Here is a 27,271-nt window from a genome sequence, read left to right on the forward strand (position 1 = left end):
GTGTTTTTGTAAACGGTGAACTGAACATATCAGTTTAATAAACATGAACATGAGTGTTGTTCAGTTCTCAGAGAGATAACGACACTCACGTCATCAACTGATTAAAAAAAATGTGATGCAGACTTGCAGCAGAGAGAGAGAGCATGTGAATATGGGCCAGAATGTCGACATGATGTAAAAACTTTTTTTTAAAAAAGGAAATAATTAACATGAACTAGTTAATTTTTGGGACTGTGAACTTAATTCAAAATTCCAGTTTCCAAACTATGAATGTGAACTAGTTCATTTCAATATCTGTGAACTGAACTTTGAGGTTGTGCTTGTGAAGTGTGAACTTGCACAACACTGGCCATGAACCCTTGCCTCCTGGTCAAAATCCTATTTGTTTGACCCATCCATCCATCCATCCATCCATCCATCCATCCATCCATCCATCCATCCATCCTCCAGATTATCTCACTCTTCATACTACGTCACCTGACACGGATGGGTTTAAGTTGAAGTTACTTTCTTGTGCATCATCAAGGACGTAACAAAATGTTGCTTTTTGGTGACCTGGTAATGAGTACAAGCTGGTTGTTCTATCCATCTGTCCCACACATCCTGCTCTCCTTTATCCTTTATATTGATGACCCCGGTACTATGCCACGTAACCCACACCTCCCCTCCCTCCGTCTCTCTGCACCATCCTGCTACGGTATCTCTCTCTTTCTCCACCTCCATCACATCTCCCTCCTTTTTATCACTCCTCTTCGGCTGTCACTAATTCACTCTGTCACTCATCACCTCCTTCCTCACATGTCCTGGTTTCCCGCTCCATTTCTGGAGTGTCATGAGTGTAATACGAGAATGTCTCAGAGTTCTAAGTCTGCTCTCTAGCGACCTTGTTTTTAACCTTGTCCCCTCTCTGTTCTTCTCTTCTTTTTTTCTCTCTCTCTCCCTTGTCTTTTTTCATCTCTTTTTCTCCAGCAGCCAAGATGGCAATGAGCAGCATCCTCAACGCTGATGACATCAAGAAAGCTCTAGATGCATTTGCAGGTAAAACATGGATAAATCACAGATATGGATCTGCCTCATATATTATCCCCCAGATTTGGGTAGATTTTGTCGGATACAGAATGTGGCTGAGGATTGGCAGAGATTGGTTAAGCTCTGACCTTATGTTTAATACAAGTGCTACTGGTTTTGGCCTGGTTTAAAGGGACAGTTCACCCAAAATCAAAAATACACATTTTACCCCTCTAGTTTGTTTTAGTGTGAGTTGTCAGGTTTTAAAGCAATAGAGAGATATCTGCCCTCCTTTGAATATAATGGTGCTAGATGGCATTCAGGTTGTGGTGATCAAATTGCCATTGTCTACTTGTAGGTAATGGGCCTCATGCATGAATTTGTTCTTTTATATTTGTTCTTAAACAAGGCAGTCGGAGGAAAATATGAAAATCCTATGTGAGATTCATGGAACGTGCGCTGACAGCTGAGTGTGTTCTTACCCACCGGAGAGTGTTGATGAATTGCATTTGATCTTAAATTGGATGCACTAGCCAGGATGTTTGCAATTAGCATATAGAAACGCCTCAGTAAAGCCACATCAGAGTAGCAGAGTTAAGTGCCGCATGCAGACCACAGAGCAACATGCTGCTCATATTTGACAGGTGTCGTTAAACTCAGAAACAAGAGGAAAAGAAAGGGAAAGGAGATGACACCGACAGATAGTAAAAAGAAAAAGAGACCGACATGGAGGATCACATTGCAGCTTCACTGTAATGATATTGAGAGGTTTATCTCTCATGAAGGTGCAGCAGGTCCAGCCAGAGGCTCCAGAATGGCATACAGTTTTTTAAAAATATATTTTTTAAAAATTTTTCTGCTGTCTTTTTGTAACGCAAATTACTTGTTCTGCATGATTAATAATGTTTCATAGCACAAAATGCAAATTGACTTTCTTGCACAAAGCCTTGCAAGTGGTGTGGAGCTCTCTTAAATTTTGTTCTTACCAAAGCTATTGATGAATGCTACAAAAGTTCTTAAATTGTTTGAGGAAACAGTTTAAGATCAAATGCATGATGTACAGTGCAGACAGACAGGAGATAGACAGAGCTCCATGACCCAGAACTAATGGGTCCTCTGGCAAACACATGTTCTCAGTATATAACTGTCACACTGTTAGAAGGGTGCCTCATTTCAATTAATTATTTTGCCTTTGGGCCTCATCACCAAGATCAACACAGGACGTGCAACTAAAGTAACTTTTAGAGAAGTTTTATTGCAGGCCTCCACTGAGTACTTACCTGTGTGTGTGTGTGTGTGTGTGTGTGTGTGTGTGTGTGTGTGTGTGTGTGGAATATCATGCCCACTATCTTTGGTGTCCAAAAGAAACTTTGTGTGAATACCCTTTACAATGAAGTTGTTCTGAAAGTGTCAAGAAGAGCATTCAGGGTTGACAAGTTTAGAAGTGCTTGCAAAGTACTGCAGTGACATTTTGTGTTTTGTGCTTTGTTTGCCTGCCTCCTTATTTGTGTGTGTATGTGTGTATGTGTGTGTGCAGTTGCTGACTCCTTTGACCATAAGAAGTTTTTCGAGATGGTGGGTCTGAAGGCCAAGTCTTCTGATGATGTGAAGAAGGTCTTTACGGTGCTGGACGCCGACAACAGCGGCTTCATAGAGGAGGAGGAGCTCAAGTGAGACAAACATACACAAATAACCCACATATAAACCCAAAAGATGCAACAAATGGTCTGGCTTCACATCAGTGTTCTGTGACACACATCCATTCTGCTTTTCTTTCCATGGCTAGATTCGTCCTGAAGGGTTTCGCCAAAGATGGCAGGGACCTGACAGACAAAGAAACCAAAGCATTTTTAAAAGCAGCCGACAAGGATGGAGACGGCAAGATTGGAGTCGATGGTAAACATCAAATTCCATTAGGGAGTGGGCCAAGGTCACACAAACAAACACCAAGCATCACAAATGTAAAAAGAAAGTCACAAACACCCACATAGGCAGACTGTCTTCATGAGCTACAGTTCACTGTTGCCACAGTTTCATTCTGGCTTGATTTTATTGTTTGAAATTTAATGATTGAATGTTGGCCATCAGTTTGAAACATCAGTGTAATTATAGTTAAGAGATTTTTTTCTGTAGTTGGTTGGGATTTTTGTGCCAAAAAAGCTAAAATTACATTTTGTCAGGTACCTTGGTGAATTTAATTTTTCAACGCTGTCCTCATCTGTCCAAATAAACAGAACCACAAAGCATGAAGACTTTTAAGCAATCATGATGTTCCCTAGAAACCAACTTGTAGACAGACAGATACAAGAGCAACACAGTGGCTCTTAAAACCCTTACTGGTGTGTTGCTTGTCTCAGCCCATTAAAGCTCTGGACACAAATTGGTTGCACCTTATTTTACAGTACACTAACACAACATAACTTTATATTAAATTAGACAATGTTCTTCATTGGACAGTATTACACCCTTTATTAAACCGTTATTAGACTTTATTTGAGGTAATCAGGGACACATGACAACACAACTGTACTGTAAACTAAAGTGACATTACATATCTGCTCCTTCCCCAAGTAAAAACAATATGTGAACCCGATCTGCCAAGATCAGAATTATAGAGGTAGAGGAATATTTTGTCAGTAGGGGACTGCACAGACTTTTTGTAATACTGTAGGCAGATAATGTCATTTGATCAAAGAAATGATCAAATCGTTGATTAAAATGTTGATCCAGGCAATTCAGCCAATTGTTTGGAACCAGCCTTTCACTTTAGTTTATAGTACCATTGTGTCCCTAATTACCTCCTAAGACAATCAAATAAAATTCTAATAAAAGGTCTAATACTGTCTAATAAAGAACATACTAGTCCTATTTTTTGTCTAATTTGCCATGAAGTGCGGCTTGTTACATTTTATTAGTGTAATCTGAAATAAAGTACAACCCCAGAACAAGTTGAACCTTATGTTTGACATAAAACTGAACATTAGGAGTTGAATTAGACAAAGTTAAATTTATGGCAAACATAAGTGTGTAAGTAAGTAAGTGTAGCATCCTGATTACTGCAGCTGTTCTCTATTTTTGAACCAAGAATTAATAAATGAACAGTCATCATCACTGTCACTGAATAAGCAAACAAGGTAGAGGTGCCAGCTTTATGGCTTCCTGAGACGCTTCAGGGTTGTTTTTCACTTCATCCATTTGTAAAATGGGTGGGGTTGATGCTGAGCATGCATCATATTAGAAGCAAACTTGATATGATGCATTTCATTTTGCCGAAGATGAGAATAAAGTCAAAGCAACTACTAGCTACAGAAAAAAAAGGCACCTTTTAGAGAAATTTAGACAGATGTTCAATCCCTATTACATATACTGCTCCTGAAACAGTATATGTGAATTGGTTTCACTATCTACTAAATAAAGAGCTCATAAAATGACATGATTTTTGTCCTAAAACATACCTTTATGATCCATGGTGAACATAAGCGGCATGGTTTGACATAACAGTTTTGATGTTACTGTTCAGCCCTTTTTTGTAGCATAAATATCACAAGAAAAGGGAAAAATAAAATGTTAGTTAATACTCTATTTGAAGGGGTGCCCTAAGACTGTTATAAGCATGACATGACATCTTTCATGAACATAAAGGATTATTAGGAATGTTTATGACTGTTGACATCAATTAATTATTTTTTATGTTTTAAAGTTGACATTGTTTGAAATGTCTGACTGGACAACTTAACATTCACCAAAACAACGTAACCTGTCATTAAATGTTATAAGGCCGGTTTGACAAGTGCAGTATGCAATTTAGCTTACAGAGTTATCTGCTGTTAGCTGCTAGTTTGCCTTTTGCTTAAGTAGACTAACCATTAGGTGCTGTTATCTGTAGTTAGCATTAGCTAGTTAACTTGGTTAGTTGTGGCCAGCTGCTTAATTAACTGACTCTGCCTCAGGGTGTCAGGAACCCGACCCAGTAAGAAAACCACCTCGGTACTGTACTCCCTGTCAAACTGGCCACCATCTGTCTCGGACACTGCATTCACTGGCTGTGATCACTGAGATATCCTTGAACACTTTTTTTTTTATTGTGATGATTCTTTAAATATTGTATAAGAGAGAAAAGAAGTCAATCATCCCGACAACTTTTGTTTTTTTCCCCTTCTCTTGCAGAGTTTGCTAGCCTGGTGAAAGAATAAATCGTCACCTTTGTGTGATGGACTAGCACTCCAAGATCACCTCCTAAACGCCGCTACATCCTGACACCTGCTGCCCCCACACTCTTCGCCAGCACCTACACCTCAGCACCCCACCCTGACTCCCAGCCCACCAGAGTGCAGCCAATTCCTGCTACACACACACACACGCACTCACACACACACACACACACACACACACACACACATACACTCTCCTCTCATTCACCCTCTGCCCCGCTGCTGTCTTCACTAAGTGCAGTGTTGCACCATAGGAAGTAAGCAGTGGTGTGCCGCCCCCTCACACACACACATGCACACACACACGCACACACACGCACACACACACACCCCTCCTCAAACGTCTCCACAGCTATATTCATCCTATTTATTTTATCCTTTTTATACAGTGTTTCTGTTTATGTATAGGTATAAAACATGCCTGCAGGAATAAACATTTTAAAGCATAAAGTAGATATTTAAAGTAAACAGAGATTATAAGAGAAAGATCCCTATTTCCACCTGTAACTTCTGACTTTACCCTCTTTCTTATTCCTCCATTTTCTTAGCTGACATTTCCTCTCACTTTCTCTCCTTCTCCCTCTTTTTTTCTGTTCCTCTCTTGTCTCTGTCTGTTTCACTTCTGGCACACTTCCCTTCCTGCATTTGCTCCCCTCTGTCCCTCACACGCCATCACCACCATCCATCCACCCATCCATCTATCTATTAATCCATCCCTTTCTCCTCTGGTAATGAGCTCTTGTAAAACATACCAAAAGAAGAAAGAGGTTAAGCTGTGAAAGAATCAAATAAATTGAAAAAAAAAACTATGCCTCAAAAACAATGACTCCTGTTAATTCCTTCCTTTGATGTGATTCTTTTATCTGATTTTACACTCTGAATCCGGTGCCCCTTCTTTCCTTCCTTTCTCTACATCGCTGTCACTTTTAGTCTTATCAAGCAGAACAAGTGAAGCATATCTTGACAGCAGACTAATAATGTATAAAGGGGTGTACTTTAAAAAGTAAGAAGGTCAGAATTAGCCTTCAGTGTCATTTGTTGGTATTCATTAGCATTGACTGTGTTGTCTAAGCAGCGACAGGCGAAGAAGACAAACTCTCTCTGCCAGCGTCCATACTACATTATGAATGCAACTTCTCTGACAGAGAAAAAGGAGGTGGGGGCCACATTATTCCACTTGCCAAAGAGCCTTTACTCAGAAGTGCCGTGCTAGTTTAACAGAACCATGCTGTCAAGCCATTAGCAGAATTGGATTCACACTGAGGTTCAATTTGGGTTAAGTATCCCCAGCGGAGGACCCAAACAGGCAACGCGGGAATCCTGATCTTCTTTAGTAGGCCATTTCGCTGCCTGAGCAAGTAAACACACATCTGAAGCTTCGAGGCTATATCACTTAAAAGACGAGGAACAGGACTGTTCAGTGTGGCTCAAACAGGCTAACTACTGGTCCCAACAGACTGCTAAAGGGAAAATTTGGTGTTTTTTATGTCCAGACAGTGTTGATAGTAAATGTAATCAACTGAAGCAATAAAAACCTCAGTGCAAGCTATATTAACCAGAAGTTATAATTATGTGTTACTGCCCAGCACTGTGAACGAATAGCACTATTTTCTTCCAGAGTTTGAACAGTTTTGGTTATTTCATGAGAAAGTTTTTGTTTTTGTCTGAGGTGAAGTAAAATACTTCTGCACACCAATCAGAAATTAGACACATTTGAATCAGAGTCTGAAGGCAGTTGGTGGGTTGTATGGCCACTGTCAATCAACTATGATCAAACTATCATTTTTAAGTATTAAACTACTACACCTAACTAATACCTTAACTTTTATTGTTGCTTATTTAGTTGTTTAATGTTCTGGACAAATACTTAAGTTTGGAAATCAAGCTGTCAGGGGTGTTTTTATTTTAAAAAAAATTAAAAAATGTAGTTACTATATTACATAACTGATCAATATCATTATGCCAGTAGCAAAAATGCCACCTGCTAATACAGTGAAAGACACTATGATCCTACACAGATGGTATTACATTATCCATGAATGCACTGCATTTTTCATTACATTTTATCCCTTTTTTAATACAAGATATTACATTATCTGCCAGAGGTTACATTTTCTACGAGCCATTTTCCAAAGTAAATTAGTGCTGCAATTAATATTTATCAGTGGAGTTAATTCTTTAGAGCATGGAGAGAGAATGGAGATACAACAGCAATAAAAACCTAAAACATAAAAAAAGATCATTTAAGCAGCCACATACAGTACACAGCATCATGCATTCATCCCTGAGATATAAATGACAGATCTCACATGAAGAGGTCAATTCTGATGCACACCAACATGTTCTTAACTTTGATTCCATTGATTCCTACGTCACCTATATACACTATAGACACACTATAGACATAAGTGATCATTTATTTCCAATATCTGAGTCATTTACATTCACATGTAAGGATTTTAGTCCCAATATAACTAAGCATTGTGGAGAAGGAACGACGATTTAAGACAAGGTCAGGTCAGTGCACATCCAGTGATTCATTCTTACTATTTTACATATCACAAAAACAGAGCCAATTATAAAAAAGGTGACAAAATACATGAATAGATGTTGGCTGTTGGTTTAGCAAGATATAAAAAAAATATATCTAGTGTTTGTACAATCCCAGCAATTCTAGAATAATTATCAAAAGTTTTTGTGCGGAAGGACACTATGGCAAACAAAGCATTGTCAGAGGTATGAAAACACTAGTTCACAAAATAACCTCCAATCTATGGTCTTTTGACGGTATAAGCTGTTATTTTCAGGGTCAAGAATGAACTGTCAAGCTCAACGAAAGCATTTGTTTCGGGCGTAGAAGTCATCATCGGTATAAACGTGGGGCTGATCTGTCATCGGTGGACGTTGGCTTCAGCTTAACCGTAGCAAATGGGTTGGTACCCCTTCAAAATAAAAGGAAAGTAAAAGAGAGAGGGATATAAATGTCAGAAGCAGAGAAAAAGAAAGAGACAGAATGGAGAAACCCAATACCAGAAAAAGCTGTGGCCCTAAATAACATCTTTGAGCCCAACAATGAAGGTTATAACAAGAGAAATGAGAGCTGCATTTCAAACTGTACAAGCATCATCTAGCAAACTGCTCACCTGAAGTGAGAGTGAGAGTGATAGTCATCACTCCCAAATGGCCATAACTGAAATGGTTTCAGTACTAAACTGCACTTCAAGCTCTAATGGTAGGAAAGCAATTCTGTGCCATTTAGATCACTGCCCTCATTTGGTGTTCTCTGGTTTAATGGGTTCATGATATACTTCAAAAAATATCATTAGTTTCTGTAGAAGAGAACATGAGTGGCCTCCATTTAAGCATTTCACAACCTGCCAGTGCTTCCAAAACAGAGCCACAGTTACATTAATCTTACCTTGGGAAGAGTTCCGGTTGGCCATGTGGTCTTGATCTCTGTAGAAAAAATAAAAATGGTAAAGGTACGAGTGAGTGAAGGCCAAGCCAAACCACAAAATGTAGACGCATGCACTAATGGAGGCTCTGCAGGCTCCATGCCCCGCGACCCCTCTGCTTTCAGTCTGTCCTCCCACAGGCTGCCTGTTAATGTGCTGTTTCAGGCAGCCCCACACACACTTCAGAGTGTCCAGCTGACACAAACTGCAAAATCACATTTTTACAAAAGAGAAGGACAAAGGAGCAACAGGGACCGTGCAGGAACATCAGGGAAAATGAATGTTACAATGAAAAAGAAAACACAGTCACACTTTATTTTACAGTTCACTAATGACACATAACAAGCTTTGCATTGTTTCCCAGTGTTACACCATTTTTATTTGGGACTTTATTTTGGGATTTCATACAAAGTACAGCTTGTTACGTCTTATTAATGTACTGTAAAATAAATTCTTTGCAGTGTCACAGCACAGATTTCCATGATGTTCAAGGCTGTAGTAAACAATTCACGAGCACTGAGAGCTCCTGAGAGGTGAATGAATTGTTTATTAAATATTAAATGTATGAGTGGTGTCTGACAGATGGTGGGGGCTGCAGTGTAGGGAAAGCTTTGGGAAAGATGTATCATTCCTTCTGTACGCTCACTTATTGACATTTAAATATGCCAGCCCTTTGGAATATTATTGAAATTTGAGCAATGGCTTTAAAATTCATTTATTTCTAAAACAAAATACGAAGTGTTTTACTTGTACTTGGGTACAAATAGGCAGCTATTCGGCAGCTCACATAGCCAAATGGCTGCTGTGTGCAGCTTTGGTGAATAGTTATTCTCAGGCAGATGCTATTTGCACCTAGGATGGAATAGTCAATGTGGCTACTTGCCTCTTCCAACCCTGGTGCAAATAGCATCTACCAAGAAAAAATAATGCAGTTGAGGAGTGTAAGTTATTACTTTAAGCTCTGGCCTGTCAAAATCTCTGCAAGCAGAAACAGAAGCTCTATACAAACCACTGTGTGCTTGAATAGAACCAAAGAGAAAAAGACGGTGATGGCATTATCACACTGCAGCAACCTAAAGGTTATGTGCCAGATCTATTGAGTCACAAGGCCTTCAAATAGGTCTTAAGTTTAACAGTCTCAAGTTACAGCATGCTAAAACAAGAGCACACACACACACACACACACACACACACACACACACACACACACACACACATGCACACAACCTCCTTGCAAATTCACCATCAGCAGCTGGAGCTTCCTCCCTGCATCCACCAGAAAGAGGGATGAGGTGCCATTGAGAACAGCACCTTGCCACAGTGCCCCTGCTGGACAGACTGGGAAATACCATCACTTTCAAAATCTTATTCTTGCTGGTTTCTCTTTTACCCACCATAGCTTTAACTTTACAGATGGCTCAGTTTTTCCATGCTTGCGCTAAATTTTTCAGTTTAACCGTCAGGAAATAAAAAATCATGAACAATCTCTTCATCCTTGCTTTGGTTGATGTGAAATGAATCTATATATATTGACATATATGGGGAACATAATCACAAAATCATTTACTCTCTGTAGGTCAGTAAATTGCCAATAATAAAAAGAACTTTTGGGTTATTAAGGTGGTAAAAAAAAAACATCTAACCACTTATTTTGAGGACTGAGCTGAGGAAGACTTGTAAAAGCCCTAAAGCAGGGCAGGTACACTCACTGGCAACCAACAGCAATAAATAAAGTTATCTGTATCTCAATAGGATTTCCTGTTATACGGATTTATAATTATGTCACCATTCCTCAGCGATCCGTATATACACACACGGTAAGAGATGCATAGGAAAGGATGCAACTACAACTGCAGACATAATGGATTAACACCCTTTATTGGCATTAATAACTGCAGACGAGTTAATGAGAAAGTGAGAAACACATGGGCATCCATGCAAGTATAACACTAACTAGTAGGATTTCCCACATCCTCAAAGCCCTTTTCTTATTAATGGCTTATAACTGATCTAACAAGAATCATTTATAAGCCATTAATTCATAAATCATTGATAAAGGCATTAGTTACAGCTTATAAAGGCTTATAATGGTTGCCAAAATGCTTTTAAAAAAAGACAGCAGAAGAAGAGTGTTAATTTGTCGGACATGTTTAAAAAAAGATTGATAACATATATTGGTAGAGCAGGAGAGAGAGAGAGAGAATTGATTGATATAAGCTACACTTATCAACAAATCAGACTGAGAGCCATACCTTGTTTTCTGAATTAGACTCAGCCCTTTTGTCAGGAGCCTGTGTGATTGGTCGAAAGTCGGACTGTCCACTTGAAGACTGAGATTGAGGCGGAGGCGGAGGTGGAGGTGGAGGAGCTGAGGCTCCGCTGTCGAACAGGCTACTCATGCTGCTCATGCTGCTGCTGCTTCGCAGAGTGGAGCTACTGAAATTACAAAAAAATAATAATTTATTTTCTTTGTTGAAGAAGGATATAGATATATTCTTTTCTGCTCTCTTCATTCCACCATTAAACCATATTAGAAATGCACAGAAAAAAAACTGAAAAATATAAAGCATGGTTTTCTTTTTAAAGTATGTGAGATTTTACATCAAATACATATATTCAGTGCATTTGATCTACACTTGGATTCACATTTCAGGCATTTAGCCATGGCTTGTGTCCACAGTCACTGAGCAAAGATTTTAGTTTTAAACCTCCAGCTGGTTTTCCTCACAGCTATGGGTCACCCAAATATCTTAAATAGTTCATGTTATTATTCCGGGCCCAAGTTTCTTGCTGACCCTCTTTTAAAAATGTTGGGCCCATAAAACAATAAGGACAGCCTCTGGGAGCTGCAAAATATATTGTGTATCAGGAGTGAAGGCAGGACACTATGCAGAAGGTTTAGTCTTTGATCTAAAATATCTGCAAAGAAATAATCATTACCTTTTCAATATTTACTGGCAGGTGTTTCTTTGGATTGTGTGAGGGGAAACATGGGGCAGAACACACGTAAACTATGGGATCGCCAGATTCAAACCTGCTTCTTCTTCTTGTTACCCTCAGACAGAGCCAGACTAGCTGTTTCCCCATTTGCAGTCTTTAGTTATGCTACACTAAGATGATTGGCTGTTGGCTGTAGCTTCGTGTTTATGGTGACTTGCACTCTAATGCTGGAATCCTCTTACCATTATATCTGCCATAGAACAATGAAATAACATGAAGAAATGACACACAGAAATACCATATAGAAATGTTATTTAACAGTGGTGCATGTTGAAAACATTTTATTGGGCGCTTACTGAGAGCTGGGTGGGTCATCCACTGCTTCCACATAGGAGGCTGGAAACCATCCCTGACTGAAAACAAATGAGCCACACGAAGATGAAAGTTAGCGGATTATGTGTAAATGTCATTAAGAATATTAAAAGAGAATTAAAATAGCATTATATAACAATTTGCACATAAAAATGAGCACTGCAGTCCAAATAGCAAGTGTATATTAAATAGGTTGAAATTCTATTTAATATACAGTCTATGTTTGATGCAACCTGCCCCCTCCTTCCCAGACTTGAGGAAGCTCAGGCAGGCTGCAGGAACACTGCAGGAGTGCAAGTGAACATCTACTCCTCCTAAAAGACTATCGATGCTTTCCCGTAACTTGTTTATTTATTATTTTTTTACTCTAACTAGAAGAGTGCAAATCCTGACCAGCGACAGGCAGTGAGGCACCTAATGCAATGCCTTAACAACTGCCAGATGCAACCAGCAGACAATTGCAAAGTTCTGCCAACATTAACACCACTCCTTCTAATGGATTATGAATGATTTTTTATGACTCAAAAACAGACACTAACTAATTTCTTCTTGCAATTGGCACACCTGAAACCATGGCTGCCAGCAGTTCCTCCAAGGATGCTGATTGGCTCACACTACCTCTGGTGCAGACACAAATGGATAGCTTGGAGCCAGCAAGATGGATTCTCATGTGATCAAATGATCTCGCAAGTCCAGCTGCCTCGCAAGGTAAATGTCTTGTAACATGAAAAAATCCACATGGACGTGATAACAAGGTTTAAAATGTGAACTGTTTTATTCATTTTGAATTATTATAACATTACCTCAACTTAAAATTTTAAGGCAGCCAGGACAGTAACTATTTAAAGTTAAAATTAATACTCAGTGTTTACAGTGTAGATTCTTGTAATATTTTTTATTTTTGCTTTTCTGTTTGTTCTTTTAGGCTTTAACATGTTATTTTTATATTTCATTTGCTCACAGTGTAAAAACTTTTTCATTTTATTCTTTTATTTTCTATTCATTCTTTACAAATGGTTGCTTCTATAATTTAGTTTGCCTTAGGAAAAGTAATGTGTGTCTAGAATATTAAAACTAGCTGAAAATACAGTACATTGACCTACTGAATGGTATCAGTGAGCAACAGAGACCACAGAAATATTTACAGTGAGCTCGGATGGTTATGCAAGACACACAGATGCCTCCACATTCACACACACACACTCACAAGGGAACATCACTCACCGTGAACTGCTGTCAGCCCGTCCATACAGCCAGCCGTTCCTGGCCTGCTGGACCAGCACGGTGATCATCTCTCCCCTGGAAAAGGGCAGCAGGGTGGGCTTGGAGCCGTCAGGCTGGTGGGCCACCCGTGCCCTCATGGATCTCCCTCCACCGCCGCCGCCCACTGAGTCTGCTTTAGAGTAAGAAATGCTTCCCTGGGGCGACGGAGCTGGAGAGATGACAAATGAAACACACGGGTGCAGAGAAAGAACAGTTTAGCTGATAAAGAAGAATCTCTTGTGAAATGATTAATTAAAAAATATAAATGGCTACGATTTATTTCTTTATTCATTATGGCCCTGATGTTCATAACTCAGGGGGCTTGCAGATTACTAAGTACCTCACTCTATGCATAATTAGTTTGTTTGGATGGCAAGGGATGCAATTCACTGAATTATACCAAAGAGAAAGGCATTGTTGGTTGCTCTTTATTTTACATAAAACAAGCCGTACTTTGAATCAAATTAGAGACAAAATAGAAAAAGATGTTCTTTGTTAGATCCTTATTAGATCTTCATTAGACCTTCTTATATGGCAATTAGGGATACATTACAATAAAGCTTTACTGTAAACTAAAGTGAAATCTTATATGTGCTGCTTGATAGGTAAGACCAACACTTACTTCTTTGATCAAATCACATTATCTGTCTACAATATTACAATAATATCTGCAATCTGTGCATTTACCCATGGACAAAATATTCTTCTACTTCTATAATTTTGGCCTTTACTTAGTAGATCTGGTTCATATTTTGTATTTAAGTGGGGAATATGACATCATTTTAGTTTACAGTGCAGTTCTGTTCTAATGTATCCTAATAAAGTCAAAGGGTCTAACAATGGGAAACAATACATTTTAGTTTACATGACAGTTCTGCTGTAATATGTCCTTAATTACCCTCTAATAAAGTGTAATAAGGGCTCTAACAGTGGTTAATAATGCACTTTAGTTTACAGTACAGTTCTGTTGTAATATGTCCCTAATTATCCTCTAGTAAAGTTTAATAAAAGTCTCATAGTGTCTAATAAAGAACACATTATTTCTATTTTTTGTCTAATTTGATCCAAAGTGCAGCTTGTTATGTCTCATTAGTGCATTGTAAAATAAAGTGTGTCCACTTTCCACTGCAGTGCTACAGACAACATGCCGGCTGCATGCAATGTTTCTGAGAGGCAAACGTGGAACATAAGTGGAAGTGCTATTTATTATTCTAGAGATTGTTTATTGTCTGTTTTTGATACATCGTTACCATATCTATTTTTACTCTAGCTAATCATTTCACATAATTAGACAGACTTTCTGCAGTGAAAAGTACAAATGAGGAGGCCTGAAAGTGCATGATGTGAAAAATGATGAGGAGGGAGAGAAACATGGACGGGAGAGAGAGACTCGCAGAGATAAAAGGCTTAAAGAATGATAAAGCGGGGTGGTGGAGACGAGGCAAAATGAGCTCTGATACACAGGCGAAGGCATTATGGGCTGCAAATGATTTACAGACAACACTGAACGTTACAGGCATACATTCATTCTAAACATAACATGAAATATGTGGCACCAAAGTCATGTCAGAATCTTTTTATGGTATTGTTGTTTGGTGTTGACATTTTAGATTTATAGGTGGGGCTCAAACATGGTGTCAGTAAAATGATATCTGAACTCAAAATAAATCTAGATTTTTGGAATGACTCACAATAACCACTCACCCCTTGATGGTATGTTGCCAAGGGTCGGCTCGTCTCTGCTCCTTCTCATCTCCTCCTCCCTCATCCCCATCTGTGCGACCAAGAATACACTCAACACATTTCATGCACAGCACTGCTACACTTAGAAAAAGCTGCTGACTGAAACCATAAAGTGTCCTTCGGCTTGCCTTTTCCACAAACTTAGACCTGGTTTTCTAATCCGTTCACTTCAAGATTATTGGAACCTTGGTGATATCTAGTGCACCAGCCCTCATTTCCACCAGTTTTGAGCGCAACCACTGTAATGAAGGATGTCATCAACAGAGGGTGCTGCACAATGCACAATAATCTGCAGAATATGATGCGCCCACTTTGATTCCCAGTGAACACCCGTGAGTTTTTGGTTCCACTTGGGAACCAACTTTTCAGGTTCTGAACCACTTTATTTTTGGTGGAAATGCTCAGAGCAGTTCAAAATTAGGTGCTTGATCTGTAACAGTGCTGGTTACATATTTGTTGAAGAGGGCATCGTTTTTGGTTCTTGGTAAAATCTTTTATAAAGGTGCCACTTGTAACTAGGTAGATAGTTCTACCTAGAACCAACTTTTTAAGATTCAAACCAGTTTATTTCTAGTGGAAAAGTTCAAAATGGCTCAAAATTAGGTGCTTGAACTGGAACGAGGCTGGTTTCATGTTGTTAGAAAGGGCCTACTTGAGAGGTTCTACAGAGAACCCTTCTATGATGTACTGGTTCAACCCAGATCCCTTTCTGTGGGTCTATCTAGAACTTTTCCCCCTCCTAAGGGTGATAACAACCCAGGGGTTTCTTTTTCTCTTATTTCTAAAAGTGTAGAAACCACTTGTTTTGATCAGTTATCTGTGCAGTTGTAATGTCAGTACATCCTGTAAACACCACATTCAGATCTGAATAAACAATAAACAGAAGCAGCAGCTCAGGACTGAGCAGTTAATGTCATCTTAAATAGGCCGGCTTATTGTGGAGGATGTGTTAGATTTCCTGTGTGTTACAATGAGTAATGGACTGGAGAAGTGTCTAAAGTGGATCACGGGCTTCACACTGTTATAAGCAAGATAAACCCCACGTCAAACCAAAACAAACCAAATCCATGTTAATCCTCTGATTGTTATTACAGTAGGATGTGGGATCTGTGGGGTTCATTGGCACGTCACCTTCCGACGAGGAACGGAACAAAACTGACAGGGTTTATCTCAGCGGCGTCTTTGTTGTTTACTTGAATCGTAATTGCAGCCTTCACGCAAAGAACCGTATAGTTTCAGTTTATGAATTATCCGTGGTGGTAATCCCACGGTTTTGAGATGTAGACACGTCTGAATTCATAGACTGTGTACGTTTATTCAGATGATGAATAGGAAAATACTTTTGGCCTCATCACAGTATTTCTTTCATGCTAGAATCTCTGTCAGATCTGACAGAAAGATCTGTCATCTCTGTCCTTTCTTTCAGGTTTAATCCTCCTCAGGAAGCTTGTTGTGCCTCATGTCAGAGGTGTGATTCATTCTGATGGTTTCAAATGAAATCAGGGTTTCACCAGCAGAGGGCACCCTAATAACAGAAATATGTTTGCTATAATTTACTGGTTGCTCTATAAAACACTGTCTGTGTGTAAATATGATCCATTTCCTGGTGAAGATAACACCCTGTTTCATCACAGTACGTTTTCCTATCTAATATTTGTTTTATGGATTTACTTTAAAACAAATTTTTAAACATTTTCACTCAAATTCTGTTATCCATTTCACAAACTATTTGCCCAAACAGATCCTACAGAGCTTCCCCCCAGTTCTTTCCCCTGAGACAGGATTATATCTCACACCAGCTGCATATTCCTGGAGTTTTGAAAGATTCAAATGCAATCCAGTTCTGACCCACCCTGAATAATTCAGTAAACACAACTGATTTCTGTGAACTCACAGGGTTATCCACTGAAGGGAGCCGTCTGGTTTCGGGTCCTCTGGTGGCGTTCACCTCATCTGTCCAGACATTAGCTTTCTGCTGGAGGGAACCTACTGTCTGCCACACACAAACATACACAAACATACACAAACATACACAAACATACACAAATACATGATGTTTTTTTAAAAGTCCCATCAAACATGTTAAAGCAGGTTACAGCTGCAGAATTAAAGCTCATTTCAGCAATAAAAAATACACAAATATCTTGACTGTTTTTCTAATAATTTTGACTGAGTACATTCAAATTTAGATTTTTTTTTTTTTTAAACCCTACTGTTTTCACTTTTTTTATCTTTTAATTTTGACTTTCCATGAGCTGTTCTATTTTTATCTGTTTTCCAGGTTAAAATGGCCTTCCATAATCGCCTGTTTCATAATCATCGGATATCTGCATATACATGTGCAGATAAGATTATGGTATTGGAAGTGTTTCGGTTTCCATTTGTAGTTAAGTTTGTTGTCTGTCATGTTTGATTGGGCTTTGTTTGTATTCAGGGAAGTAGTCTGTGTGGAGAGTAAAAAGGAGGCACCAGCCAAAATGCAGTCTCTATGCATCTGCTCTCATCTAATTATTGTGTAGCTTTTTATCGATTGTATAAGCCAATTCAGACTCACATATTATAGACCAAATGATTGAATGAGAACATAATCAACTCAGATTAATGTGTAGATGCAGCCAAGAGTCTCAGATTTTGTGAATTAGTGAGTGAATACAGCGTGTCGTTCACTGTCACCTTCATTAAAACAGCTTACCATTTGCTGAGCTGTCATTATTACATAGATGTGTAACTGGCAAAGCTGTTCAGAACTATGTGACCAGTGATGCGACTGGTGGACAGAGTATTTAATAACCACCACACCTGCTGATCTACATCCACCTGCACACAGACCTTTTGCATATTCTGCTGCTGCATATACTTGAACTAAAATAGAAGATGCACATGAAGACAGTCCGTGCACACAGCCAATGCATAACCAACTCATTTCAACATAGTATCACCATTGATGAAACTGAAAATTCCTAAGGCTGGAAAAAACATGACTGTATGACAGATTTTATGTGGCTGTTCAGCGTGAGGTTGCTGTCAATTGAAATGCCAAGGTTACTTCTACACTGCACAGTAATAAGATGGGTGTATGAACCTGGTATGCTGTAAGGTGGAGGTGTAGAATTTCTTTTTTGAACTGAGTTGAAAGAAGGAGTATAAAATGTTAAAATGTCATAGTTACTGGAATGAGCCTTGAATTTATATTGTTACATCCAGTAGACTAATGAAAAGCATGGTAAGTATTAAAAGAGAAAACTTGTTTTGTTTCGTTTTGAGGGGGACAAATATCTTTTCTTAGAGGGCTATGTAGCCTTCAGGTACAGAGAGTAAAAAAAAAAAAACATGCCTCAGGTCAGTTCCAAACCACTGGCAGAGTCTCACAGCTTCCTTTTGAAATCTAGGGTTGGGTTTACTGTCACAGTACAGTGATGTGATAAAAAAGTGAGCAGGGAGTCCAGAGTTCAACCACACGACCTGTTTGTAAGGCACAAGCCTGCTGAGGAAACTGAATCTGTATCTGTAACTCTGAGGCTGCTGATCCGTGGTTGACCCACGTTATAAAGGGGGGGCAGTTTCCCTTCGGGGACTGATAAAGTCTCATATAATCTTTACACATTATTGTGGATTCTCTTGTAGTGTGCATTCCTGAATTGTACGACAACCCTGACCCATTTGGCACCTGTAGTGAATGGGCCAAAACAAACCATAAAATACTGAATTCACAAATGCTATTTGAGGTCCTCTGTATACCTTATTCATGAGGTGGGCGATGGCTTGTATCAGACCGCAGTGTTTCTCAGCCAGGAAGCGGTGTCGTCTCTCCTCCTCCTTCAGTGCCTCGCCATGACTCTTCCTGAGAAACTGCACATACTCACTACCGTCCTGAGGACACACATATTTGACAGTACTGTATATATAATGTACAAGGACACATACATACACAATGAAGCTGTATTTTCCTTCAGGGTGCAGACAGAGAGAAGCACACAAACCTGGTTGGCTCCTCTCCTTAGCTGCCTCTCCAGAGCGACTGCCTGGCTGTGGACTTCCATCTCGTAGTGCTTCCTGCTGCTCTGTATGACAGAGAATTCATGTCACGTCTTTTCCCGTTCGTCCTAATGGCTTCTTCACTTTTAATGACACTGGAGGTGAGTGGGCTACATATCAATATATTCATTTAGCAGATAACTCACTCCATAACTATCCCCATGTTATCCCTCAGATATTAATTGTACTTTTCATTCCTGGAAACTATTACAAGAGAGCAGCTTGTCAGTCTTCGGCCCTCACTCACTGATATGTAATCTTTGTCCAGTCTGATGTTGTTGTCCATCTCCTGAAGAACCTCGACACTGAACCAGCGGAACTGGAAACACAAACACACAAAAGTCTGCATGTGAAAATGGAGCAGAGAGGAGGCTGATCATGGACAGATTAGCATAGTGTTGATGTTACTTACGACTCCCTCCAGCTCCGTGGTGAGTTTTCTTTGGTTCTCAGAGATCTGAATCAGGACATCACCTTAAACACAGCAGGGTTTCAATCAGTGACTGAAAGACACTCCTAAGGTGTGTTCAGACAGAAAGCAATTTTTTTTGCTTTTGATCATGAATTTGAGTTAAGGTTAGGGGTCCAGATGGGTTTATTCATCCCAGTGCAACAATTGTACAGACATTAGCTATAAGCTAACTAGAACTGACCAGATGAACCAGACACTCTGGTTCTTTCTTTTATTTGCAGGTTTAACAGTGTTGGAAACTTGAGAAATAAGCTAAAATCTTTTTTTTATCAGGCAGCAGAATGATTATCTTTTCATCCAGATGGGTAGAAGAGCAGGCTAATTATCTTTCTGGGAAACAGCAGTTATAACTCAAATATAGCTCTGATATATGAGAGGCACAAACTGAGGCTATATCTGTAGGCACTCTTTTATTTCTGCTGTTTTGTGATGGTTTATTTATGATTTTGTTTGCAGGTAATCATGTAAAGTGTTTTACTGTTTTTACTTTTACTCTTTGCAGCTCTGCTGAAGGTGTTTGTTAATCCTTCACTTGTTTCTTCCTGATATGAAACAGTAGTTGATCCAGTTTCTCTGACAGATGTAAGCCAGACCATGTTTTTTGTGCACATTAATGTGCTGAAGGAAGTTTGGACTTCACGATATTTGAAAAACCTTGAAAAACTTTTTTTTTTTTTTTAATCGCCGGAGGTATTATGTTTTCAGTCCACTACTATGAAGGTGATATCTCAAGAACGCCATGAGAGAATTTCTTCAAACTTGGCACAAACATTCATTTGGGCTCAGGGATGAACTCATCATAGGTCACTGTGACCTCACAAAGCACTTTCCTGACCACAACAAAAGATTTCATACACTACTTATGACAAACTTCACACAAATATAAAAAGATAAAATGATGAGTTGATGACATTTGATATACAAAAGGACAAAGATTAGCTTCACTGTGACATCATAATGTTCTGCAAAAACCTCTGAAGCTCTCTGTCAGTCTTCTGTACTCCTCTGTTAAACAGTCCCTTGTAGTATCCATCAGTGCACAGTTGATATAAGAAGACAAAAGATGTTGTAAAAGAGGTAACAGGACATAAAAGACAATACAAGACGTAAAAGATGTAACAAAACATAAAAGAAGTAACAAAATGTAAAAGACATAATAAGACAAAAAATTTGACATAAAAGATGTAATTATTGGTCTTAGCTAGTATAAAAATAGATAAGTATGGTATGATTGTAAAGAGAGAATAGTAACCCCGCCTTTATTTATGGTTTTATTTCTTTTACCCTTTTTTTCTTTTTAATTAATGTTTTGCTGTGTATTCTGTTCAGCAAAAAAAAAGAAAAGAAAAAATGAACAAATAAAAAGTAAAAAAAAGATTTAATGAGATGCAAAATATATAAAAGATGTAATGAGATGTAAAAGAGGTAATGAGATGTAAAGCACATAATTAGACGTAAAAGATGTAACAAGCTGTAAAGAACATAACAAATCATAAAGGACCTAACAAGATGCAAAAGACATAAGAAAGGTAACAAGACGTAAAGGACGTAACGAGACGTAAAAAACATAATAAGACAAAGAGAACAACGTAAAGCATAACAAGACGAAAACAATATGAAAGACAAAAAAAAAGACAAGATAAAAATGACAGCTAGAGATGTCTATATTTTCTTCTCTGAGTACACTTAAGAGCTTGTAATTTTTCACTTTCAGTTGAGGAAGGACGTTGAATCAATACTTCTTTCATCAGTCATTATTTCACACAAGTATCTGTACTTCTGTTCAAGTACAGGATGTGTAAACACCCACACACATAGTGAGGGACCTAAATGTTTGATAAAATCTCAAAACCAAGCAGGTTAAATATCTGGTTTTCCCGTGCCACAACATCATATTCTTACAATGTTGAACTGAGTTTGACTCGCCGCTGCCCTTGAAATGCATGCTGGGATTAATTTCCTCACAATTACAGTACACTAATGATCCAGTTTGGACAATATCTTCAACTCCAGCCACTAAACTGAACACGACTCCCCTTAAGAGTGGCTGGGTTAAGTGAGCGGAGCGCGGCCCGCTGCCTGTCATCGTCTATTATTCATGTTGTCTGCAGGCATCTGATACCCGCTCTGCCAACACTCTTGGCTTGAACTCACATAAAAACAGACTCAAACATACACTGTGCTGCAATCTAACTTTGAACCTAACTGATGTCATGAGTAGAAATTTAATTAGACAGTTTCGCTATATTCTTGACTTGAACGTGAGCCCAATGCAAAAACGTTTCTCAGTTTGAGCTGCAGGTAAGTCTTTTAATCTTTATGAGCGCTGAGTGGTACACAGAAAACACATTCATTCAGTAATTTGCCACAGTGTGTCTTACATACTTACACATCAAAGAGCACGCTACACTCACCTACAGGTAACACATGCGCCGGTTCTTCATAATTGTGAACAGAGTAATAAAGTGCTGCCTGAGGGTAAACTTTGGTCTTTACACCACTGCTTAGCAAATGGCCATAAACAGATCAAAGACAAAACACACACATCCTGAACTGTAGATGATAAAATTAATAGTGTTTTCACTCAGTAATCATGAGAGTGAACAAGGCAAGCTGTGTGTGAATATGTGTTCACGTATACCTAAGGAGTGTGAGGACATGGTGTGGAAAGCCTTCTCTCCGATCTTTGAAAGTGCGCTGAAGTAGGCCTCACTTGTCACAGCAAGAGCTGAAAACACACACAAACACAGGGCTTATTTGAAATGCAAAGTGGTTCGGTACAATTTGTTTTCTTGGCATAGAATTACACAAGCAGGTAAACAGAATGATTAATTTACAAAAAAGGGAAGTGGAGGGGAAATTATTCAATAATTCAATTAACCATTTAGGCCTCCACAAATAACTCCCTGTAATCATTCTGAAATGTGTTAACTTAAAAACACAGCTGCATAAAATCCCAGTGAAATCATTTTTTTCTTGATACACATTAACCATCCAGTCACTCCTCTCTCTCTCTTTGCTACTCAACAAACATGAGACGTCTGCCAGACGTGCAGATCATGTCTATATTGCATTGGACCATAACTTTATGTTTATGATGTTTAAATGAGGTTCAATATCTGGACTCCTGACTGCAGCCTTTCTTGGATATTATCATGCAGTTGTTATGCAACATCTGCCTAGAAGATTTCTGAAACTGAGTGATGAAATATTTTTTAAATGCAAATTATATACAATTTATTAACAACATATTTATTGCTGCTATCACATAGAGAGAGAATACGATGTGCTAACCATCCTGTGGATGCCAATATCACACATTTAGAGGACGTCATAAAAACTTTCATTCCAGCTCCTCAGATTTTGTTTTTGTTTTGTATAACGTTGCAGAAATTTGCAATTTCAAAGAAATCAGGTTGCTAAATTTGCAGCTAAAAAGCATAGAGCCAAATCCAGTTAAAGCTAGGTGGTGAGATAGCCACAACCAGCTCATGCTAAATTTACTTACTTTTCCCACTTAGCTGCTTCCTGGAATTAAATTTTGATGAACTTACATCTATGTGTCTTAGTTTGTTAAACAACATCAATAACGTAGAATTCCATTCCAGCCAAAATAGTCCCTCCAAAAGCCTAGCTTAGCAGAATAACAGTAGCTGACATCTCAACTCTGGAGGAATTCATGATATTGGTGTGATTAAAGGAGGAATATATCAGATCTCAGTGTTCAAAAATGAGTACTGCTGTCTAAATACTGAGTTGGAGCCACAGACAGTATATTAAGTATGTTAAATCCCTATTCTATATTTACAATTTGTATTTCAAGCGAGCTCTTTCCTCCCACCACCTCCTCTTCAGACAGATATTAGATATTAGATATTCAGATATGGAACTGTTGATGGAAGATGCTGACTGCAGAGAAGCCAGTATTTAAACTTTGCACGTTTCTTTAATCTCTGATGACATATCATGGTCATATTATGATTTAGTACAGTAAATATATTACAGATTTTTCATTTAAGTTTCTTTTGAATTGCAAATTTGATGTATTAACTTGTAAATTGAATTTACTCAATCAGCCTTCAAACATTAAACACTTTTTTCTCATCCTCAGGTTTTTGCCTACAGTATGTAGGGCAGTACATGTCAAATGGGGTCAAATCACAGTCTGGCCTCGGCCTCAGGCTGCTGTTGCTCCAGATCCCTGAGCTGACGTATTCTGGTCTTTCTGACCTGACTGAGATCTAGCTGGGAAAAACTTTTTCTTTGTTTTTCGGATGGATGAGAACGGGTTGGGTGGGGCTGCAGCCAATGCTAACCAATCACGCTCCCTCCCTCCGGATTTGTGACTAATGGATTAATCAATAATGAACACCTACGTATGTGATAGAGCTTTAATAAGAATTTGAACAGCATCCAGCAGCTATTTGAAAAACAGATTACAATGAGAAGCTGCATCAATAGGATCTAAACAGAATTTATCTTAGTTCTTGGTCTTAAGCTCATTAACATGTTGTGAACACACAGAGGGAACTTATAGCCTCTGTGCAGGTGGCAACCACAAACATCATTATCTGTATTTTATTGTCTGCAGGGCTTTTGGTGCAGTGGTGTTACTATGAATCAGTTGTTGATGACGCTGCAATAGTGCTTTAGTATTAAAGGAGCAATATGCAGCAATTGCACATGCAAAAATGAGTAGTGTAGTCCAAAGTGTGTGTTGGACACACTTCCCTGAAAATACACACTCTGGAGTTCAGTGACTTCAGTTTCCCAGACTCCATTAATGTATTGCTCAGTTTATTTGTTATGATAAAATGATATATGATTTCTTACAACTCATAAGCAGACACTTACTCATTCAGTGAACATTCTGCATTAATTTGAACTCTAATTAATGTGAAACAGGCAAACAAAAACAGATATTCTGGCCCAAAATAGAAATTTTAAAGGTGGATTTGCAGACTTGATGTCAGGGAAGTGAGTGTTTCATCTTAACATACTTCCTAGATCTCTGACAACATACCGTGGTCTTTTTATAGTAAATGTAAGGTGCAAAAACATCATAATATAAATCTGCTTCTGTAGCTGAATCTCATTTGCATTTCAGCATTTTAAAGGCCCTCTGCATCGCACAGGGATTAGAGGTGATTATGATGTGGATAATTAAGACATAAAATATATAGACGCAACCACTGTACGTTCAGATTCAAATTAAAAGTTTGATCCTGGCTCTGAAACGACCTCTTCTCACAGAAACACAGTCAAATATAGATCATAGAAGTTATTTCAAAGCGGGCCAGCATTCAATATCCTAAATCCCTGCCTCTGTATAAGGAAATCAAATACGGGGCCTTGTTTGTCTGTTCACAGGGTGCTCATAACAGCCTCTGCCGGCCTTGGTTACAGGCCCATAACCAGGGCTATAACCAGGATATTCCCAGTGCTTATGGACTTTGGAATTAGGTGTAGTGTAGTTTCTTTCTCTCCTTCTTTCCATCCCTTCTTCCTTCTGTCTTACCATGGTAAGCCTGGATGTAGCTGTTACCCAGTGAAACCAGCCTCTGTAGGCTCGGGTTGAACTCATCCATCAACCTCTGTTTGGGGAAACACAAACACACAGAGAGATACACATTCAGAAACCTTAGTTTGTGTCGAATTTTTAAAGTCAGAGAAAGTTTAAGACCCACCTAAAGGAGAATCAATACAATCCATCTTTAATTCAATCTGTATTTATGAGCACAAACTCTCCTTCCCCACACCGCAGCACAGACAACCTAAGACTCAAATCTCTGGTGTTATCGAGCAAAGGAAGTACTCCTTGAATTTGAAACTGACTGTGTGAATCCACATCATGTTTGCTTGGCAGAAATTACATTAAAAAGTTTAACTGTTGTGTTGTCCAGAAACTGTCTCAGTCTCAGATCACTCTAAATTTATTGTCTGATCTGAGCCACTAGCCCCCCACAAACACACAAGTATCTGTTACTTACCGTGTAAATCCCCAGGGTGGAGCGGTGCAGCTGATCACTATTCATCCCCGACATGTTTATATCCAGAGTAGTGCAACTGTCAATGAGACCTTGAGAGGGTCTGCAGGCCTTATATCATCCAGCAAATGTGCCAGAGCCTCTGTGAGAAAAGCGAGTTAATCGTATTGAACTGGACGTGGAGCTGAGGAGAGGAGGCAGCTCAGTGTGTTAGTAATCGACACCGCTGTGGCCTGAGAAAGACTGGAGTAAATAATTAAACATGGCTCAACCATAAAACACACTGACATGCTATAAACCCTGACTGTCTGGGCGTGTGTGTGTGTGTGTGTGTGTGTGTGTGTGTGTGTGTGTGTGTGTTTTCCACATTCTATGTTTTATTAAAGACTATAACAGAGATCTGTTTTCACCCTGTAAGGTACAACATCACTGTGTACAGCCTTTCTTTAAAAATGGGTCATGAATATGTACCATATTTTTTTAAAGGCTGAATGATTTCATGAAAAAACTGTAGTTTTTTTTTTTTTTCAAACATCACTTGAACAAAAGTAAAGGATTATTAGGATTAATACACATTTGATGCACTTGTGAGTGTGCAGGATTGACATGCATGTTGATGGTAACATCTTTGTTTCATCATAAGGAGCATGACTCTGCAGTACAAAGGTGTGACTCATTTATTAGCAGTTATCTCCACCAGCCAGGCTTAAGCATTATGCCTTTTGCATCAAGTAATTCAAGAACGGCTTGATGGAATTTCTTCACACTCGGCACAATGTCCACCTGGACGCAAGGATAAACTGATCATAATTTGGTTGTTAAAGGCTGCTGTGACCTCACATCTATCCTAATCTCATGAACATGATATCTCAGTGACACTTCAGTTGTCAGTTTCTACAAATTTAGTCCAAACATCCACTTGGACTCAAGGATGAACTGAACTGGTGAAAGAAGAAAGGTCACTCTAACCTCACAAAACACATTTTTGGCCATAACTCAAGAACTCATTCTCTAATTACATAAATGTCTAATACGATATTGGCAGTGCTGGAAAGTAACTAGTTACATGTAATGAAATTACAAAATAAATGTAATTGAAATCCATTACAGTTAAAAATATGTAATTAAATTGCAGGTACTGATCAAAATGTTGGTCGCCTGGTGTGGATCTACACTGTATTGAATGACCTCTTCGAGTTAATAATTTTTAGACTTTGGCTCAGATGACTAACGCGCTGGCCTTAAATGCACAGACTATACTTGTTCATAGAATGAGTTCATTGTTGGTTTTGGTCTTCTTGTCTGATTTGTTGACACAAACTACAGAACATCTAGGCCATCCTCACCAGAAAAAACATCTGTATACAGTAAATCATCTGGGCAGGCAGTTTACAAGGCAAGGCGAGTTTATTTATATAGCACCATTCAGACACAAGGAAATTCAAGGTCCTTTACAAGAAGACATACATTACAATAAAACATTAAAAGAACGTTCAAATCCATGTCCACGTTTATTGCTGGTGACAGTTGGTGGTGACCTCTAGTGGTTGTAGTAATTTTGATGGGGGCAAAGAAGTTAGGTGGTGTGGTATGAAGAGCACACATGGAGGAGGCTGGGATGGATAAATGGGTCAAACATACTCAGATTTTCACTTATTTCACGTAGTTATATACGTCAAGTGTGTAGTTAGGAATATAACGTCAGTCATCACCAGCCTTATCCATTAAAAGGACAGTTCACCTGTAGACCTTGTGATTTTTTTTAACCATCTAGATTGTTTTGGT

The 27,271-nt window shown here is 38.8% G+C and overlaps 2 protein-coding genes across 6 annotated transcripts in view; one reads left to right on the forward strand and one right to left on the reverse strand.

The window, feature by feature from the left end:
• pvalb6 (parvalbumin 6) overlaps positions 1–6,042 on the forward strand; it is a 61,656-nt gene extending 55,614 nt beyond the window's left edge. For 2 of the 4 annotated variants that reach the window (XM_084744092.1, XM_084744091.1), the window contains exons 2-5: positions 970–1,038; positions 2,546–2,678; positions 2,795–2,904; positions 5,176–6,042. In XM_084744092.1, coding sequence (XP_084600218.1) covers positions 978–1,038; positions 2,546–2,678; positions 2,795–2,904; positions 5,176–5,201 — 330 coding nt within the window. In that variant the 5' untranslated portion in view covers positions 970–977 and the 3' untranslated portion in view covers positions 5,202–6,042. The remainder of the gene's footprint in view (positions 1–969; positions 1,039–2,545; positions 2,679–2,794; positions 2,905–5,175) is intronic. The other 2 variants (XM_084744095.1, XM_084744093.1) reach the window with 1 other exon arrangement.
• A 1,370-nt stretch (positions 6,043–7,412) lies between these two features.
• Positions 7,413–25,716, reverse strand: baiap2l2a (BAR/IMD domain containing adaptor protein 2 like 2a). Of its 2 annotated transcripts, none has more exons than XM_084744800.1 (14): positions 25,490–25,716; positions 25,018–25,093; positions 22,141–22,227; positions 19,440–19,501; positions 19,275–19,346; positions 18,973–19,053; positions 18,731–18,862; positions 16,887–16,985; positions 14,954–15,023; positions 13,211–13,418; positions 11,971–12,027; positions 10,927–11,107; positions 8,638–8,675; positions 7,413–8,161 (listed from the first exon to the last, which is right to left on the reverse strand). In XM_084744800.1, the coding sequence occupies exons 1-14, from the start codon at positions 25,541–25,543 to the stop codon at positions 8,083–8,085; spliced, it is 1,296 nt and encodes a 431-aa protein (XP_084600926.1). In that variant the 5' UTR covers positions 25,544–25,716; the 3' UTR covers positions 7,413–8,082. The 2 variants fall into 2 exon arrangements, with proteins under 2 accessions (XP_084600926.1, XP_084600924.1); XM_084744798.1 differs by having other exon boundaries at positions 10,927–11,110.
• Positions 25,717–27,271: the final 1,555 nt, after the last annotated feature.

The sequence above is a fragment of the Lutjanus erythropterus genome, chromosome 19, assembly GCF_056507025.1.
Source record: "Lutjanus erythropterus isolate fLutEry1 chromosome 19, fLutEry1.hap2, whole genome shotgun sequence".
In the NCBI taxonomy this organism is placed as follows: domain Eukaryota; kingdom Metazoa; phylum Chordata; class Actinopteri; order Lutjaniformes; family Lutjanidae; genus Lutjanus; species Lutjanus erythropterus.